This window comes from Zootoca vivipara, chromosome 1, assembly GCF_965207765.1.
Source record: "Zootoca vivipara chromosome 1, rZooViv2.hap1.1, whole genome shotgun sequence".
In the NCBI taxonomy this organism is placed as follows: domain Eukaryota; kingdom Metazoa; phylum Chordata; class Lepidosauria; order Squamata; family Lacertidae; genus Zootoca; species Zootoca vivipara.
This window is the reverse complement of record NC_142582.1, coordinates 75,065,863-75,084,970: the sequence shown is the minus strand read 5'-3', so window position 1 is coordinate 75,084,970 and position 19,108 is coordinate 75,065,863. Positions and strand designations below refer to the sequence as shown.

General features: G+C 40.4%; 2 protein-coding genes across 17 annotated transcripts in view; both read left to right on the top strand.

The window, feature by feature from the left end:
- The window catches only part of ANO5 (anoctamin 5), a 65,323-nt gene extending 58,218 nt beyond the window's left edge, over window positions 1-7,105 (top strand). For 14 of the 16 annotated variants that reach the window (XM_088668249.1, XM_035117492.3, XM_088668213.1 and 11 more), the window contains one exon: window positions 317-2,657. In XM_088668249.1, coding sequence (XP_088524375.1) covers window positions 317-541 — 225 coding nt within the window. In that variant the 3' untranslated portion in view covers window positions 542-2,657. Of the gene's footprint in view, window positions 1-316 lie in introns of all 16 variants that reach the window. The other 2 variants (XM_035117511.3, XM_088668229.1) reach the window with 2 other exon arrangements.
- A 7,382-nt stretch (window positions 7,106-14,487) lies between these two features.
- LOC118088268 (P2Y purinoceptor 1-like) lies at window positions 14,488-17,373 on the top strand. The gene is made up of 2 exons (XM_035121713.3): window positions 14,488-14,626; window positions 15,420-17,373. Exons 1-2 carry the CDS (start codon window positions 14,549-14,551, stop codon window positions 16,398-16,400), a joined length of 1,059 nt encoding a protein of 352 aa, XP_034977604.1. The 5' UTR covers window positions 14,488-14,548; the 3' UTR covers window positions 16,401-17,373.
- Window positions 17,374-19,108: the final 1,735 nt, after the last annotated feature.

Sequence of the window (19,108 nt, the reverse complement as noted above, 5' to 3'; positions counted from 1 at the left end):
ACAACCCTCTGTTGTTTTGCCTCCCAAAAGTTTGTGCTATTTATCTGAATGCATCCCAAGCTGATGAAATTAGTGTGCATGGCATGCTATTGTTGATCCCCGCCCCCCGCCCCCCAAAAACCCTCTTTGTAGCAACAAGTTTAAGGTGTAGGAAGATGTGATCACTTTGCAAAACCATCTTTCTCAGAACTCAAGCCTAGAAAGTCTGCATTGCAAATGTTTAGGACAGGGAATAACAACTGTTTGATGAAATACCTTGCCTCCATAGTTCTTTGCATACATCCTCCTATTTTTGCATTGTTCCCTTGCCTTGCAGCATGTCGTTTTCATTGTCAAATTCTTTGTGGCTTGGATGATTCCTGATGTCCCAGCTGAGGTGAAAGCCAAAATAAAGCGTGAGAAGTACTTAACTCAGAAAATCTTGCATGAGTATGAACTCAATAAGCTCAAGCAGAAGCTGTGTGAAAACAGGACCACCGCCAGCATGGAAAAGGAAGTCATTGCCACTGAAGGGAGAGTGGAGTTATCAGACGTCATGTAACCTGAGGAACAGCTGACTGTGAAATTCCAGCCTGTGAAGATTGGTTATCCATTATCTGAGATGAGCAGCTCAATATGCGTGAAAGCTTCTCTTTTGGTTCTAACAATTTTACTGAAGCAAGTGGAGAGAATCAACATGGGTTGCCTGTTGGCCAGTCAACAAGCTACGTACCCTTGCTGCTGTGGAACCTTGAAAAATGAATCTGCTCATGACACTGCAGAAATGCCTTGCCTTTCTAAGACTGTATGTTTCTCATAACTAGAATTGTCTTAAGTGTGAAAAGCTCATAATGTTCCACATTTGCAGTTACAGTTCTTGCTAAGTGTGGCGATGGCCTCCTGAATGAGGCTCAGGAAGTTCCAGCCTGTATTAGTATCATTATTAGTTGATAAGGCCAAGAGTTTGGTGTGATGTCCTTCAGTTGTTGCACTGTCAACTGATGGTGCTAGAGCCTAAACAGAATTCTGTATCTTTTCATCGTGATCTTAAAGCACTCCATAGACTCCAGTGGAAGTGCTGTGGCTGTGGATTTCATGCTTCATCTTGGTAGGACTAACCAAGCTTCAAGGCCCCTTCCAACTCTATAGTTCAATCCTATTTTTGTTTGCCTGTTCTCAGAGTTGGGGAAACTGGGATCTGAACTTCCAATATGTCATAGTTAAGGTTGTGAAGGCAGAAGGGGCATAGTGCAGAAAGTACACAAATGTTTGGGGAGCCTTTACTGTAAGATGCTAACATCAAACAAACAAAAAACTAAATTGGATGCCTTACTTAGAGAAGTACTAATCTGTATTTGATAGGTAGCATTGGCTATTCAAAAGCATGTACTTTTCACATATTGGCCTTGATCATACATTACTTTGGAACATTACTTGGAAAATCTTTACATATCACTTGTGTGCATTTCTGCCACACAAACCTGTACCTGTCAGTACCTTTTGAGGTGGGTTGTTTTGTAGGTTATTTTTAAGGCACAGATAACATAACTGTAGATTTAACAGTTCAGTAACTGTAGTGACCTAACAAAAATTAAAACCCACAGTTACTTTTTCCATAAGTAATTTCTATGCTTAATAATTTTCATCAGCCATATCTTCTCAGAAATAGTAAGGGAAGTTTAAGTAATTACACCTCAGAGTTCCAAATGTAAAATAAAATAAAATTCTATTATTACATGATTAGTAAGGGTTAGAAAGATGAATGCCAGATTCTTCCTAAAATTAGTATGATATTGAATTGGAAATATATTTTATCAAGACCAGAACCACTGAGATAATCTGGAGTTTTACCTGTGATTTTAGTAGTATTTGGGATATAAAGTCATTATTTCTGAAATTTGTTAAAACAATTTCATGTTTTCAAAATCCCTGAGTAAATATCTACAGGGATAAATGGTAAACAAAGCCATTTGTTGTGAATATGCCTTAATAATATATCTCTGTGTTTGTAAAGAATATCTATTCATACTATTTAATGAATGAAAGAAAGGTTATGTACATTAATGTAGCCAAATCCACAATGCTTAGAAATAATGGTTTTTTAATATGTTGCTAAGAAGAGAAACAGTTCCTTTTTTTTGTCTTGATACAATTTTGCAAATTTATAAAGCTTAGTGTAAACTTTGCATGCAGACTTACCGTAGCTAGAAGGTGTTACAGGCAGTGTTTTGTTATATAATTTTAAGTTCTTACAAATATTTTTGAAGTTTTGCTACATTTTTATACCCGAGTCTGCCCCACACTGCATAGTGCCTTGTTTACATGCACTTGTGAAGGAAAAAAGATGTGAAAATGCTAGTGGTGTAAATTATGTAGCATAATGTATCTTATCAATGAATTCACAGGTATTATGAAAGTATCGGCTTTCAAACTTAGTCTTGTGCATTAGTAGCTGGTCAGGAGCAAGTTTTGCGAACTTCCAAGGTGGTTAGCTCAATGCAAATCAGTTGTGGATGAACCTTGAGAAGCAAGCACTTGCTGAATTCTGAATTCACTAAACATGAAGCATGTAGGACATAAAGTACTTGCACTTTGGAGCTTATGCTTGACTGTTAAGTATTGGAACAAATATCCCAGGCTGTATCTAGCATGTGAGCTAAAGATTATGCTGTTTTCTACATATGTGTGCTTCGGTTTCATTTCCGATGGCAAAAGAGCAAATTATCTACTTTGAAACGCTACAGTAAAAGATCCCAATCAATGAAGGAACAGCACTCATATCCTTGGCAAAGAAAAGCGCTAGATTAATGGGCAAAATCCCCAGATTAGATTAATAGTATCTGCCTCGGAAAAACAAAACAAGAAAAGAACGATGCTTATAGCAAATAAGAAACTTATACAGATATTGAGTAACAAACAAGAAATTATGCAGATACTAGGGTTGTGCAATGGCCCCAGGAAGAGAACAATGAGAATTGCAGGGTTTGGGGGTTTCCTCCTTTTTTTCCCCTCATTGACACATGATATCAGTAACTTCCCCCAAATCAGATAGGGCCCTCTCCTGGGGTTCTGTTGTTCTGTTTCTGTGCTTTTCTGTGCTGTATAGTTCAATGTTTGCGGTTATAATAGCATGGTTTCCATGACACAGTAAGCCAAAACTATGCAGACCCCCAAAGAGGAACTTGCAGCCTCTTTGCTCCTCACTTGTCTTCTTTGCTCAGCCAGAAAGAAAGGCTGTTGTGAAGCTGCAAATGTTAAAATTATGTTCAAGTAAGAACACGCACCACTTGGCTACCACTTAATTGTTTTAGGGTAAGAAAGAGACAAGCTCCCATTTCCCTGCACCCACCCAGTAGGGCATTATGGAAGAAAGTGAATTCCTTTAATTCTCCCACAAAAAAGTCCCTTGACGTCTTTGCAATTTGGCAGGTTTAATCTGTCTGATGGAGCTCCTGGGCATGTAAATCTCATCCATTTTGACCGGGGGGGGGGGGGGGAGAGGTTTTTAGATTAGTTTTTAGATTCCCCATTATAGTAAATGGGGAACACACAGGTTTGTTTTATACAGAGCAGCTCTGAACCCAAAAAACAGATTGAAGCGAACAGAGCACAGAATGACTTAGAAGCAGATTGTAATTTTTTTAAGTGTGCAGATACAAAGCAAATCTTAGAGCCTATGCACACCCCATATTTAACGGGCTGTTCCAGCAGAGAGGTCTGCGGGAAAAACCAAGGTGCTAAGGATGCTGTCTGCAGAATATAAGTTGTTAGCCCAATTTTTATTTATTGAACCTAATTTCAAAGGTGTCCATGCTCAAGAGACAGGGTTTAGGTCACCATTGCCCTACTGCCCATGCTTTGCTTTGTGCATATATTATAAGGGTTTGTGCATAACCTATAGGGTTTTGAAGAGAGTTTGGAGAGCAGTGTGACAAAAAGTATTCTGCACCAGACTAAATTTAGCATCCATCTCAAATTTTGAATCAAAACCTTTCTGACAAACGGTCTGGCTTACATTTTGCTTTCTATTTGTGATGTGCTCAGTCTGCTAAGATACTGTCATTTCCCCCCCCCCCAAGAAGTGATGTATGTTTAAGAGAAATAATATTATATAGTGTGTATTAGATATGCCAAAGATACATTGCAGTCACCAAAAAAAATCTATACATATTTAGCCAAAAACACTTTCTCATTGTTTGAGCATAAACACTCTGCTGCTTATTTATAAGTGTTCTTGTAAATATAAATGGAGGATTTGCAATCGTTTCATGTTTAAAATATGTTTGTGTTAGTGTATAATGGACTGCAGGGGTTGTAAAACAGGCAGCAAAGAGTGCAAATCAAGTCCAACAAATCACCGTTCTGCTTGACAAAAATTGCCACCCGTGTCAAACTTAAATGTATTAACAAATTAAATGTGTGTGTTTTTAGCTTGCCACACTAGATATTTTAAATTGTGTAGAATCAATATTTTTTTAATAAAAAAATGAACACTGAGCTGCAGAGTGACTTGGCACAGATGGAAATGAAATATGTGGCTGTGGTTGCACAGTACCTTTGGTTGCCTTTTGTCAAGTCCAGTTGAGATGAAGATTACACAAACAGCTTTGTCTGCTGTTATTATGCACTCTACCCATAATTATTTCAGCCAGAGCGATGAGAGGGGTTAAATTCTTACGAAGTGGCATGTTTATGTAACTCTGACCTGCCATTTGAGGAGGCTGTGGGGCAAGCCCTGAAGGTGTGCAAGGATATCAACAGAACAGAACTTCTGGCAACTTGTGGTACACAGGCGACCAGCCATGTAGAGTGATCTTTACAACTGCATTGAGTCTATGATTTTGTAGTCCCTGGCAGGGCGCAAAAGCACGAGATATTTTAAGCCCCTGGTGGGCAACTGTACCCATGGAAGGTTTTATTTGTAAATCTGGAACACTGGGATGGCATCCTCTGTTCTGTATTTCTATGCAATTCCCTTTTAAGCAATTTCAAGTATTGTTTTAGTATTGTGGGATTAAATTCCAGACATTTTAATTTGTAGGCTATGACTTCTAGGCAAAAATATGTAAAGCCTCTTTATGCTTAGCTCAATCTGTAAGGAAACCTCATTTTGCTCAGTGGGACTTATTCTCAAAAATATGCACAGGATTGCAGCTTTAAGTGCCCATGTCATTCTGAGTCCCAGTTTGTCACACTTGTACAAACTGAGCTCTCACTCAAGGAGAATTATATCAGTTGTTGTCTGGGAAGCAGCAGTGCTTTTCGCTTTCTAGCAACTTTTTCAATAGATATTTTTATACTAGTCCACTGAAAGAGCCAAGTTACTAAGTACTGCTATGATGTTAAATTTTCAGTTAATTCATATGCAAACACTGGACCCTTGTGCCTTGTAACAACGCTTACTAAGGAATGGTGTTGTGCATGTTTGCCTATATGCCCTTGCTTCTGAGAGAGAACTGTAAGTGGTCTAGCACTACCCCATCTGAGTTTTTGAATTCTGCATAATACTCCCGTCTTATAGTTTTTGAAATGTGCATCATGCCTTGTGCATCTGTTTACCTGTGGTGATCTTCTTCTTCTTCTTCTTCTTCTTCTTCTTCTTCTTCTTCTTCTTCTTCTTCTTCTTCTTCTTCTTCTTCTTCTTCTTCTTCACCTTTCTGTATCCATGTCTTATCATTGTGTGAGCACTAGTCCATAGTGCTCTGTGGACATAGTGCACTAGTTCCATATGGATTATATGTCATCTTGTGTATACTGGTGGATGAATCCAGTGGTTATATTTGTAAATTGTTGGTTTATGCATGCTGAATCATGGTATATAAATGCCCTATGATGCCTTTAAGGACTATAAACTTTTATTTTTGCTTTTAAAGTAGAAGTTGTGATTTTAAAAATTGCTTTACATTTCCTTGTGACAACAAACATTCAAGTTTCTTTCCTGATTCTGTGCTGTGCAGTTCTGTACTCAGAAGTAAGTCCCTTTGAATTCAATAAAAAATTCTCTCTTTTAAGAAATGCATACAGAATTGCAACCTTGAGCCCCACTCCAGATATGCACACCAGTGGGTTGAATTCAAGTTCAAGTGTAAGAGCATCTGCCTGCCTGCACCCTCTGAATAGTTGGTGCTTTCAGGAGGGGGGTAGAAAGGTGAAGGATTTGAGATTCAGTTCTCCCACACTCCTAAACAGAATAGAAAAAAATTCCTTCAGTAGCACCTTAAAGACCAACTAAGTTTTTATTTTGGTATGAGCTTTGCATGCACACGAAAGCTCATACCAAAATAAAAACTTAGTTGGTCTTTAAGGTGCTACTGAAGGAATTTTTTTCTATTTTGCTTCGACTCAGACCAACACGGCTACCTACCTGTAACTCCTAAACAGGTAATTGGTATTGAACTTGCTTCCTTTTTGTCTTATGCAGTACAGTCCCAAATCTGCAACCACAACTATGTAGAGTGTGCTCTGCTGAATGCAGTGTCTTTTTGTGGACAATGGTCTCATTCCAAACAGACACACCTGCAAACACTGAATCAAGAAGTCAGTTATGCTATAATATATACCAATCTTAACTTAGCAGAGCAGAGATCTAACTCCGTCTTTTTTTACCCATCAAGGCTCTGGTAGTTCAATAGGCATATCAGCATGCCTCCCATAACAAGTCAAAATTGGGTGAAATGAAGAGTACCACATCCTTTCATTCTTATTGTTTGTGATGAGAGGACTTTCAGTGTTGGTGGTTGACTGTGGGCAGGGACCCTCCCACGCCCTACTTTGCTTATTACAGAGGATTAGTCTGCTTTAAGTTTTTAAGGCGACATTTACTAAATGGTTTTCATTGGTCTTTCAGTGCAATTTGTTGATGTTGCCAATTTTAAGCTAAATTTGGGGATCTGAGATGTTTGCCTGGTAGTCTAAGCTTATTCAAATTGTGTCTCATAAACTGATATATATGGTTAAATCATCAAGCTGATATGTGCAATACGGGAATCTTTTTAAAAAATCAGCTAACTGATGATGGCGTTTAAAAGATGTCTGCGAATAGTGTGTTGCTTGTTTTGTAAATGCATTGTTACATGTATTCAACTGATTCTGTGAAAAGTTGACTGTTAATAAAAGGTTTTGTTTACATCCATAGTTCTGTGCAGTTTATCGGCTCTGTTGCATGCAAGACCATTGTTACTGATGTGGGGGTTGGACTACTGAGATGGAGATGGAAGTTAAGCACTGCAATGCCTTGTCTCAAAGGATGGATGAAACTGAATTCCACACCAGTCCAGAAATGCGGAAAACAGTCTGTCTTCATCAAAGGAAAGAAGTGTGTCCTATACAGGAACCAAAGCTGTATAAAGGCTTTTCTTTCATTGTTCTCTCTGGCATCAGCTTCCATTTGAAGACCAGGGGAAATCAGTTAATGGCAGAGAGAACAAGGAAGAAAAATGGAGAAAGAACACACTGTTCTACTGAGGAACCATAGCTGAATGACAGCCCTGTGTCTGGAATAAAAGGCAGAGTGATCTGGAAGTGAAATTGCCACACGCAGCTTACCTGTACTACCTTTGAGAAATGGCAGGTGCTGCTCTAGTATTTCAGAATCAATATGCATCAGAAAAAGAACAGAAATCAACAATGTAGCACTTTAAGGGCTGAAAACCTACAAAGAAAGTAGTAGGCCTATGTGGATTTCAATCATCATCAAGGCAAGCCTTTTTTTAAGCCTTCCATTTCCCCATGATTCAAGGAATATAAGAAATGATCTAAATGAATTGCACAACATGGGTGTTACTTTAAATATATGCTAATGAAATTCGATCAAAGACTTATACAGGACCTGTAGGTGAAGCTGATGTAGTTTAAAAGATGTTGAATCAATATTAGATGAATTAAAAGTAATGGTCCCTCAATTAGAGAAATAGATACGTTGTGCTTAACGAGAACTGCAAATCCCATTTACAGCAAAATGCTGAATTTTTATATGGTGCAGAGGTTGATTCTCTTTTTATTCTTTAATATGCCATTCCTGGACCAGATTATCTCTATGTTGTATTTCATTTCATTGCCTTTACAAGCAAGGTTCATAGTAGAATGTCTGTAATCAGAAATTTTCACATTTTCATTTCCTGGTTTCATTTCTGTCATGAACTTTATCACTGTATACTGGCAGATTCCACAAACTTGATGATATGAATAAGAATAAGAAAAGAAAAGAAGATCATGGGTATCTTAATGCATAGCGGTATATGCTTGTTACCTGTTCACTCCCGCTGTTCTTTTTCTGAATCCCAGAGGCTGCCTTCACAACTTAACTCATCCATGATGAAGAATGGTGATGACTTTCCCTAGGAATAGGTAAGACAAAATCAGGAGGCATTTGCATCACAGTGGAGTTCAGGAAGTCTTGCATGGTGTTTTTCTTCAAGGGACTTCACAGTTGCCCGCAAAGGATCCTTAACTCTAGAAGGCTCTATTGGCCACTGTTCCTTTGGCACATGCCCCCTCTGAGTGCTCAGGAATGCTGCTCTGAATGTGTTTGCTGTACACAGCTGCAGCAAACCTAAGTGCACCACCACCACCACACCTTTAATAATGTCCCTGGTCCTCCAAGACAGAACTTGTGAAAGAACAAGAAGCACTTGAAACAAGGACTATTGATTTCCTTAAACATTCCTCCCCCAAAATACTGACACTGGACAGTTTGGGTAAAATAAAAGCCTATGATTAAAATCTCAGCATGTCAGTCACAACAGAGTTCCGCCCCCCTCTGCACTTTAGCATTTTCTCTTCCGTATCCCAACCCATTTAGCTTGCAGCAGATAGGCGTCTACAGCATTTTTCTAAAGTCTGTATCACTGAGGTGGCATCAGGCAGTGAGTGGCGATCACTACTTTGGTTCAGGGTACCTCTGATCCCTCCCTTGCAAAGAAGCCCAGAACCTCTCCAAAGCACCCAGTTTTGGCTCTGCGATCTATCTGGGTCTTCTGCACACCTAGTCTTTACTACTTCCACATATGAGTGCTGCTGGTTATGTATATACATGAGAAAGAGGGTGAGAGACAGGTGGAAGTCTGACTAAGAAAGAACAGCACCAGGTCCCTGAAGGATCTCTTGTTGCTACTTAATCTCGGTGCAATGAGTAAAATTCCAAGAAGCACTTCTCTGGTTCATGTCTCTAGAAGTATTGCACCTTTTTTCAAAGCAAGCATACTGCCTCTTATAAAAATTAACAAGCTCATAAAGCATTTCTTCACTCAATGGTTGGGTATGTTTGGCTTATGGTATTTTGAGTACCTAGCAGTAATATTGTGAGATCCCTAGAACTTTGCCGTTATGGCTTTTTCTAAATGGATAGAGTACAGCCATATGCCCTTTGCTATTGGCAACAGAACCTTGGGTTAAACATCCTCAAAATAAGATTTTTTTTTCTTAAAAAAATATTTCCCACTTAGTTCTCATTGCATTAGCCTTTGCCGATGAATCACTCTGCTGTGCTGAGCTACACCAAGCAGGGAGAATGTTCTAGAAGGATAGTCTTTAAATAAGAACTGACTGTTTTTACGCAGTTCTGTTTGAAAAGAATTAAGAGTACCCCATTAGGGCAGCATTAACAAGGAAAACATGATGAACAAGAGATAGCCCTTGCTGTGTTTCCACGTTTTAGGCTTTTATCAGTAGCCTTTGAATAAACATTTTATTTGATATTGGCCCATTAGGGGAAAGATCAATAAACACTGTAGTGATTTAGCTACCCAGTGTTGGTTTCAAGTGTTGCTGCCTGCATTGCAGGCTCTCTATGTATAGCATTAGCTAAGAAGATCAGAGAATAAGAACAATGAACATAGTATTCCTGTGCTATGTAAACCTTTCAGTGTTATAAAAATAGGCAGGTGTGTGTTTACATCAGGGGGAAACAATCTTGGGGTAGGTCCTTCACATTTTTTAAAAAACCTGCTTAATAATACTCAGCTATTTTTTCCAGGATCAAGCCCACTGGAAGCAACAGAGGGATTTATTTCCAGATGTGCAAGATAAAACCTGAGCATATGCTGCTCTTTGCCCTCAAATCTGCAGTTTACTGCAGCAAGCAGATTTGAAGCCAATAGCAGCCAGGGGAGGGTGATTTTCAGCTCGAAATTCTCATGGGAACACAAGCTACCTTGTGGCCCCACTGCTTTTATTTTTCCAAAAGGTTTTATTTCTCCAAAGTGGCTGGTTTTTGAAAGCATTAAGAGCACCACATGTGGTTTGGTTCATGGGACCATGTCCACAGTCTTCACATAGCTGAGAAAGAAGCAGAACTGTGGTTTGTTTCCTGGAATAAAGATTTTACTTCACTGGCCTCGAGTGATTTACTGTTTGTGCTGCTGACCTATGCCTAAAATCCATGGAGCTTCCTAATTGTACTGCTGTTCCTCCTTGACTTCTTACCTGTTAACTGCAGACCTTATCCCCCATCTCTCTTTCTCTCTCATGTGATGGAGGGAAACACAAGTGAATAGACAGTGGCAACAATGAGGAGGAGGAGATCAGCCCCCTCAGGAAGAGAGGCCCACTGAGACCATTTATCCAAGGATCCCCAAAATTTAGAACTTGCAATGTCAAATGTATTATTTGGTCTGTAGGCAGGAGAACATTTGGAGGAGCAATTTTGATTGGGAAGGTAGCCCAAGGGGAAAGTTACTGCTCTTAGTTGATTTGTATCCCCCTACCCTCCACCTCGCTTATCTTAGTTGATTTGCAGCTCCACAGAGGTAGATTTCAGAAAAACATAAACATTGACAGTTTGGCCCTTGGGAAGCTTCTGGGACTTTATGAGCTTTGGGGATCTCTAATGGCATTTTCTCAACATCATCACTGAACTCAGAAGCCTTGGATGAAGGCCATGATAACTACGTTGTTGTTGTTGTTTAGTCATTCAGTCGTGTGCGACTCTTCGTGACCCTATGGCCCAGAGCACGCCAGGCACTCCTGTCTTCCACTGCCTCCCGCAGTTTGGTCAGACTCATGTTGGTAGCTTCGAGAACACTGTCCAACCATCTCGTCCTCTGTCATCCCCTTCTCCTAGTGCCCTCAATCTTTCCCAACATCAGGGTCTTTTCCAGGGAGTCTTCTCTTCTCATGAGGTGGCCAAAGTATTGGAGCCTCAGCTTCACGATCCTTCCTTCCAGTGAGCACTCAGGGCTGATTTCCTTCAGAATGGATAGGTTTGATCTTCTTGCAGTCCATGGGACTCTCAAGAGTCTCCTCCAGCACCATAATTCAAAAGCATCAATTCTTTGGCGATCAGCCTTCTATATGGCCCAGCTCTCACTTCCATACATCACTACTGGGAAAACCATAGCTTTAACTATATGGACCTTTGTCGGTAAGGTGATGGAGTGGTTTGCCAGTTCCTTCTCCAGGTGGATCACATTTAGTCTAAACTCTCAGCTATGACCTGTCCATCTTGGGTGGCCCTGCACGGCATAGCTCATAGCTTCTCGTGAGTAATTCAAGCCCTTTCGCCATGACAAGGCAGTGATCCATGAAGGAGCATGATAACTATAGTGGTCAAAATAAAATTGTATCGCCTTGTCCTCCATAAATTTGTCTACACTTATTTTGAAGCCCTCCAAGCTGTTGGCCATCACTACAACTTGTTGGAGAAAATTACATGCTGTGTGTGTCAGGGCAGGAAGGACTTTCTTTTTGTGTGTGTCAGGGCAGGACTTTGGGGCAGATGGCCAGGGCTCCACTCAGCAGAATGAGCAGAAGGGCCTCTAAATGCAGCAAGGCTATCCTCCCACATTTTGAAGTGAATGAAGTAATGCACCTCATTATTTAAAGGGGGGATGGGATCTGAATGATCTGAAGTTTACAGATCTTTGAAGGATAATTATTTGAAAATGATTTACAGATGGCATTTAACTTGCTAAGTAGCAAGTAGACTTGCTAAGATGTGTAAGACTGAATCAGATAAGTGTTGGAGATGCAATGAGGTTGAGGGTACGTTCTTTAATATGTGGTGGACCTGTAAAAGGGTAAAAGAGTATTGGGAAATAATTTATAATGAATTGAAAAAAATGTTTAAAAGTACTTGCCCAAAAAAAACAGAGTCCTTTTTGCTGAGGATAATACAGATGGAAATTCCAATGTGTCAAAAAAAAAAAGGCTATTTATGTATGCCACTACTGTGGCCCATGTTTTGTTAGCCCCAAAATGGAAAACAAGTGAGGTCCCAACTAAAGAAAAATGGCAATTTAAACTGATGCAATATGTGCAGCTTGCAGGCCTAACATAGAATAAGAGAACAAGAAGAACATACCTTTAAAGAAAATTGGAAAATGTTTCTTGAATATATGGGAGAAAACTGTACACTTGAAAACATTTCCAGCTTTAAGATAAATTCAATAGTGTAAACAAGTTTTGATGTATGTATTCATGGAATAATGAATGGTTAGTTTATGTAAAATATGCAGGGATTTATGATATGCAAATTGAACCATGGAAAGAGAAGAAGGGAAGTCACTGACATTTTAAGGTTGTTTCATGAATATTTTAAATTGTAAAATAGAAGACTTAATAAAAATTACACACACACACACACACACACACACACACACACACGGGGATGTAGGACTATTAAGTCCCATTACTTACCAGCACCATTGATTGTGGGGGTGGGGGAGAGGACTCGATACAGAGTTATAATTTTTGGTTGTATCATGCACATCACAAAGGCATTCATCCTTAAAAGAAAAAAACAACCCATAGGGCAAGAGGGGTTGTTTTTTACCCCACTATGTCAAGCATGGCATGGAGAACTGTGTGTCACAAATTTCCATGAAATGAACATGCATGTGGAGGAGTGGTGGAAATCACTCATTCCTTTCACCTCATTTAGTTCAGCTGTGTAGGCAGGCAGCTGTCATGCAGCTAAATTAAAACAAAGGAAAACACCCCACTTGTTGAAACTTTCAATAGAACAAGGAAACTGGTACTGTGTGCTTTCCATCACTGCACAATACTGTATATTCTTTTAGAGGCACATTTTTTGTTGTTGCCCATTCATGAGTAAAACAGCGGATTTGTTATCCTATGTGGACACAACCTAGTCTGCCAACATCACTTGGAAATTATTAAAAAGCCGCCATGCTTTTCAAACAAAACACCCACTTTTGGTCTCGGTGTTCCACCTTACACAAGTTCCCCTTTTGCAAAAACCATGATTAGTGCATGTTGGTCCGCCTGTGATGCCACTACAATGAGATATGTTCGTGGGCAATGTGAAAAAGCAGGGGAAGAGGGGAAGCCAACCAAAAGTGATGTAGCTCTTGTGACATTCAGGCCAGCCGTGTTCCATGTCAGCAAGGGAAGAGTTAATCAGACACAGGAACTTGAATCTTCAGCAACTAGTGAAAGTCAGTATCCGTGTGTGTGTGTGTGAGTGAGAGAGAGAGAGAGAGAGAGAGAGAGAGAGAGAGAGAGAGAGAGAGAGAGAGAGAGAGAGAATGGGACTATGTGCTGAAGATGTATTTGGGAGACCACAGTATGTCTCTTTGCAGTCTGTGCATTTCACTTTCAGTGGGACTCGTGTTGAGGGCAGCTCAGGTTGTACCTGCATCCCAGCAGGGACTTTGTCCCCATTGGAGTGAATGGCAACTTTCTATGGTACCCACACAGGAACACCATTAGAGTCAGGAGCAATCCTGCTTCTGTTCCTCAATCACAGCAAAGAGGCACGAGGTTGGTTTGGTCCTCTGCTGTATCCCAGGTTGAAGGCCATTTACTTGGTCTCATAAAAACAAAGCTTCTGTCACTCCCCTCTGCATAGCTCCATTCTGGGTTCAGTACAATTATGGTACGGTACAATACCAAGACGGTGATGAAGAGATGGGATCCAGGAGTCAACGGATGTAGCGATTCAAAATTTGGTCTCAGACTTGAAAGACCCAGGTTCAAATCCCTGCTCGGCCATGAAATTAACTGGACAACCTTGGGCCAGTCCTTATCTCTCAGACTGACCTACCTCTCAGAGTTGCAATGATGAAAAACAAGGGAACCATGTATTGGAAGGTAGGAGATAAATTAAAAGAATAAATAAATCATGAATTTTTTTAAAGCCCCATCCCAAACACAAATAACACATAATGGAATCCCATATTATTATGCTAAATAGACCTATTCTTTCAAAAGAGCTAGTGAAGTAAAGAGGAAAAAAACAGTATTGGCTACTGTAATATATGAGAAAGTACCCAAACATATAAGTATTGAAAAAGAGAACCAGAATGTGCAACTGGTTCATTGTTTTAAAATGCTCCCTCCCCACCTCTTCTTTCTTCCTTTTATTTTATTTATTTATTTATTTATTTTTGCATCAATCAAGAAGCTGAAGAAATCCAGAGAAGTCCTGATTCCCCAGTATATGAGATTTGCTACCTTTGGGAAAGCAAAACAGCTTCAAATTTGCACACCGCATAATCAAATACTCCCCCCTCCTGTCTCTCATCTACTCCTACCCAGGCATACAGCCATAATAGCAGCAACACCACTTGCACATCTGTCATTTCAGGAAGTTGGCCAATCATTCTGGTAAATGAATAATGAACGGCACAGACAGCATTATGAAATCAGCATACTACGTGTAAGGATTATGGAACAGACATCTAGCCAGGTAAGACTATTTTTAGTGGTATTTTGCTGGACTTGGTGCTGTAGTTCTTAGAATAACAGAGATTTCTGAGACTTACGTTATTGATTATAACTATGTTTGATCATGATTTCTAGCCCACGAAGCACTATCAGTGATGAGAAATTTATAAACACTGTCATTTTTAGTATTGTTTTCCATGATATGGATTGTCGTTGCTTATTTCACAGACTGAATCTCCTTGATCTTCCAACTTCACATTCAATTCCCTTGACATTAGCTGATTTACACTTACTTGCATGTACATCACTTCATTACTCTTTATTACTCTACACTTGATAACTGGTAGTTGGATGTGTGAACTTCACTGAATTTTTTTTTGAATGTGACTTACCAAGTAATATAACAAAGAGTTTTGTGGCAGCTGAAAGGTTACCATAACTGTTGTAGCATAAACTTTCATGGACTCAAGACCACCAGCTTCATCTTAAGTCTACCAAAGCCCTAGTAGATTTGTTAATCTTTAAGGTGCCACAAGATTCCCAGTTGCTTTTGCTGTGAGAGACTTAGCACGGCTACCCCTCTGGAAATAAGTAATATGAAATTTTGATCTGTGAAAACTCATTCACACATACAAGTTGGCAACTGGTGGTACATTCAACAACTGATGAAAATGTGTGCATAAAACAGTGCTCGCTTAAATGTGAATTTAAGTCCCAAGTAAGGTAGTTAGGACTGTAGCCATTTTCCTCTTACAATACTGAGAGATTCTTCTGAGCAAAATTGGAGTAATTTCCCCCATGTTTACTTTTGGCAGAAACCAGAAGCAGACTTTTGTGGAAGTACTGACACCCTCTTAGACACCATCCAAAGGACTCTAATCCCTGGAACCTTCCTTTTCATCCTGGTTGTGGGGTTGCTGCTCAACGTCCCCATCATTTGGATCCTTGCTTTCCGCATGAAGCGCTGGAACAGGAGCACAATTTTCCTCTGCAACTTGGTGTTTGCTGATATCATGTGGATCTTAACCCTTCCCTTCCTGATCTACTATCACCTAAACCAGCTGCACTGGACCTTTGGAAAGAGCTTCTGCAAGATTATACGGACTACCTATCACCTGTGCTATTACTGCAGCATCTATTTTGTCACCTGCCTGGGCATGGACAGGTATTTGGCCATTGTCCACCCCCTGAAGTCCCTGTGGGTATTAAACAAACAACACTCCCTGCTGATTTCTTCTTCCATCTGGGCAGTTACAGGATTGGTTAGCCTGCCAGTTGCTTATGTTGCAGGCATCCAGACATGCCCAAACAACAAAACAATTTGCTCTTTCTATGTATTTTCCAGCTCTACCTATATAACCCTTCCACTGTCTGTGAGCTGTTCAGTTGCAGGGTGCTTACTTCCTTTCACTGCTATTTGTTACTGTTATTGCAGCAGCGTTAGGAAACTCCAAGATACTGGCCTCCAGCGCTTTCAGAAAAGGGAGAAACTCACCAAGCTCATGTATTCAGCCTTGATCATTTTTGCTCTTCTCTACTTCCCCTACCATGTCTCACGAAACACCTGCATCTTCCTGAGAGCTGTACGGCCTTCTGCAACCCAGTCTATTCAGCATGCCGACACCTTGTTCCTTGTGGAGATGGCTATTTGCAGCCTGAACACCTGCGTCAACCCTCTTTTCTGTTTCCTGGCCGGGGGAGATTTTCGAGAGGAGATCTGCAAATTAGCATCCTCCTTCTGCATCATCAAACACTGGAGGAATCGACAGCAACTGGCATGTGTTTATCCCATATAGATCTTCTCCAAAACAAGGGTCTCCTTGACTGAAACAAATCACTTGCAATGAGCAACTGAGTGACCATCAATTGCTCTGAGTGTGTGCATGATAGCTAGCAATAAAAGTAGCAAGGACCTGCAGCTCAAAATCCTGAATACTCAAAGTAAATTGGAAATCTAGTCAGGTTTTTTTTCAGTAGAAACACCGCAAAGCATTTATTATTCAAAAACTGGTGGTAGCTTTAATTATTTTTGTACCATACAACTAAAAATTCAATACCTGTGCTGGTGATAGAGAAATAATCTATTGTTAATTTCCTAAAATGACCTTGTGGCTGGGTTCACAAAGTCTAATTGGGAGTAGAGAAATAAGAGGGTGGGGGGGGTGTTGGCTAAACACCCTTTGACCACTTCAAATGTAAGGTAAGTGCATCAGAAAGCCCACCATCCACTCATGAGAATTTCACTGAAATTATCTTTCCCATTTGATAATTTTTGGATACAAGTTAATGGACGGAGAATTCACGAATTTTTGGACAAACCACTAGTTCTGACCCACCAGTTATTTCAGGCAAGAGAACTCCAGTGCTCACATGGCACTCTCCCCTCACCTACAAAGACTTCTTCATTTACTTAGAAAAGCCATGTGTGCAGTGGAATCGCCTGCCTTGATCAAATTTCTGCTTAAGGTTTAGAAAATTCAGGGTGCTCTAAGGTGACCTGCAATACGTTATGAAGGCAGCACATGTACTATGTTTCATTATGGGTGGTGCAATCCATTTTATGCTCCCCCATTACAGGAACAACTAATGCAGCTTGGTGGATGTAATTAGATGTTGCTCAGTCTCACTTTTCAACCTGCAATATGGATTTTATTTACCTGGGTATTGCCACAAGTCAGAAATAACTTTCACGAGGTCAATGAAAACAAACGTTGTAATCAAGGGTGGATGTTTGTCAATTGAAAATATTTTGCTTTTTATAAAAAACCCCAAACAAGAATTTGTTTCCTGCATGTCATTCCCCTATTTGGAAATGAGAGAAGATGGATTTAGGAGGGTTCATTTAACATGGCAAACAAAGAGATGAAATAGAATGTAAAGCTTCTTCATCACATTTCAGATTTGAGAGTAGTAGAAGCAAGGAGATTTAGTGAAGTAGTGTTAGGAGGAGTGACAGGGCAAAGTTTCCCATGAGGTTTCATACCTGTTCTTGGACTTATTCACAATTAAATGGGGGGGCGGGGTGTGATAGAGCAGTGTTTCTCAACCAGTGTGCCTCCAGATGTTTTGGGACTACAACTCCCATCATCCCTAGCTAGCAAGACCAGTGGTCAGGAATGATGGGAGCTGTAGTCCCAAAACATCTGGAGGCACACTGCTTGAGAAACACTGTGATAGAGGATAAACAGCCACCATGGGTGCTTTCCAGACACTGTTGGACAAGGACTCCACCACCCCTGATCATTGCCCTTGCTGGTAGAGGCAACTGATAGGAGCTGAAAGTCCAACAGCCTCCGAAGGACCACAGATTCTCTTTCCTTGGCTTAAGCAATGCAAAGCAGTGCCTTTGGTATGCATACCTAGTACTTAGATGACCCTGAGAAGCAACTGAAGAGGGCAAACTCTGCCCTTTCTAAATGAGGACTTTCTATAGTCCTAACAACCTCTGCTTGTAAGTTTGTTAGGAATAATCTCATGTGGTTTGAAACACTGAAGAGGAGTGATGAGCCCCTGCTACCTTCCCTAAATATAGCCTTTTACTAATCTGACCCAATGGCCAAAGAGTTGAAGACATGGACTGTAGGATGAAAGACTTCTGCTGCAGAACCATTCTGTCTATGTGCTGCTTAGTGATCTTTACAAGGTCATCCTGCATAAGGGCTGAGAAGTCACCCATTCTGTTTTGTAACCTCATTTCTAAAGGTGCAATAGGAATGAAGCCAGGAAGGTGCACGGGGGGGGGGGGGGGACCTTTATGTATCACTGACCAAAAATAATCCCTTTGTTATCAAGAGGGAAGACTATTCTGTGCTGTTAGTCTCAAACGAGCAAGAATGAAACCCTTCTCAACAGGTTCAATGACCCCATCCCACCTGCAAGGGCTTGTTCTTTTCAGATTTTCAGAAGAGTTGCTAAGGCCTTTTTATTCCACAGGCTTCTTGGGGTTCTGGGTTAAATTATTTTTAGTTCTCTCTACTGCTGTTGCATTTAAATTATTTTTTTAAAAAAGTCTTGCCATTTGTCCTAGTCTTACCACTCTTTAAAAAACACACAATTATTTTACAATTTACGGTACATTTTAATACAGTTGTGCAGCAAGCCACCGTGCTTGAACTAGTATGTCAAAAGGCAAATTGTGCATTTAAAATAAATTGTCGAAACACTGACACACACCCAGGAGGAAGCCGCTGGGAGGGGGAGAGTGGACATACATTCCTTATCAACCAGATTTCCTCCTTTCCCTTCAGAACAGGCTACAACATGCCAGAAGCAGGGTCTTCTAAACTGAAGCTGAATATTGGGGTGAGGTGTGGAGTGAGGAGAAGCACATGAGAAGCCACATGGCAGCTATTTTCTCAGCACTCACTGCAAAGATGCTCCAGTTGCCTATCCTATCCATTTTTACAGAACAAGTCCATTACACAAGGCTGGAGGCAGGGAGGGTTTGACTGAACAGAGCTGTCCCTCTGCCTAGCTTGCCCAGCTAAACTGTCATCCTGCTGAC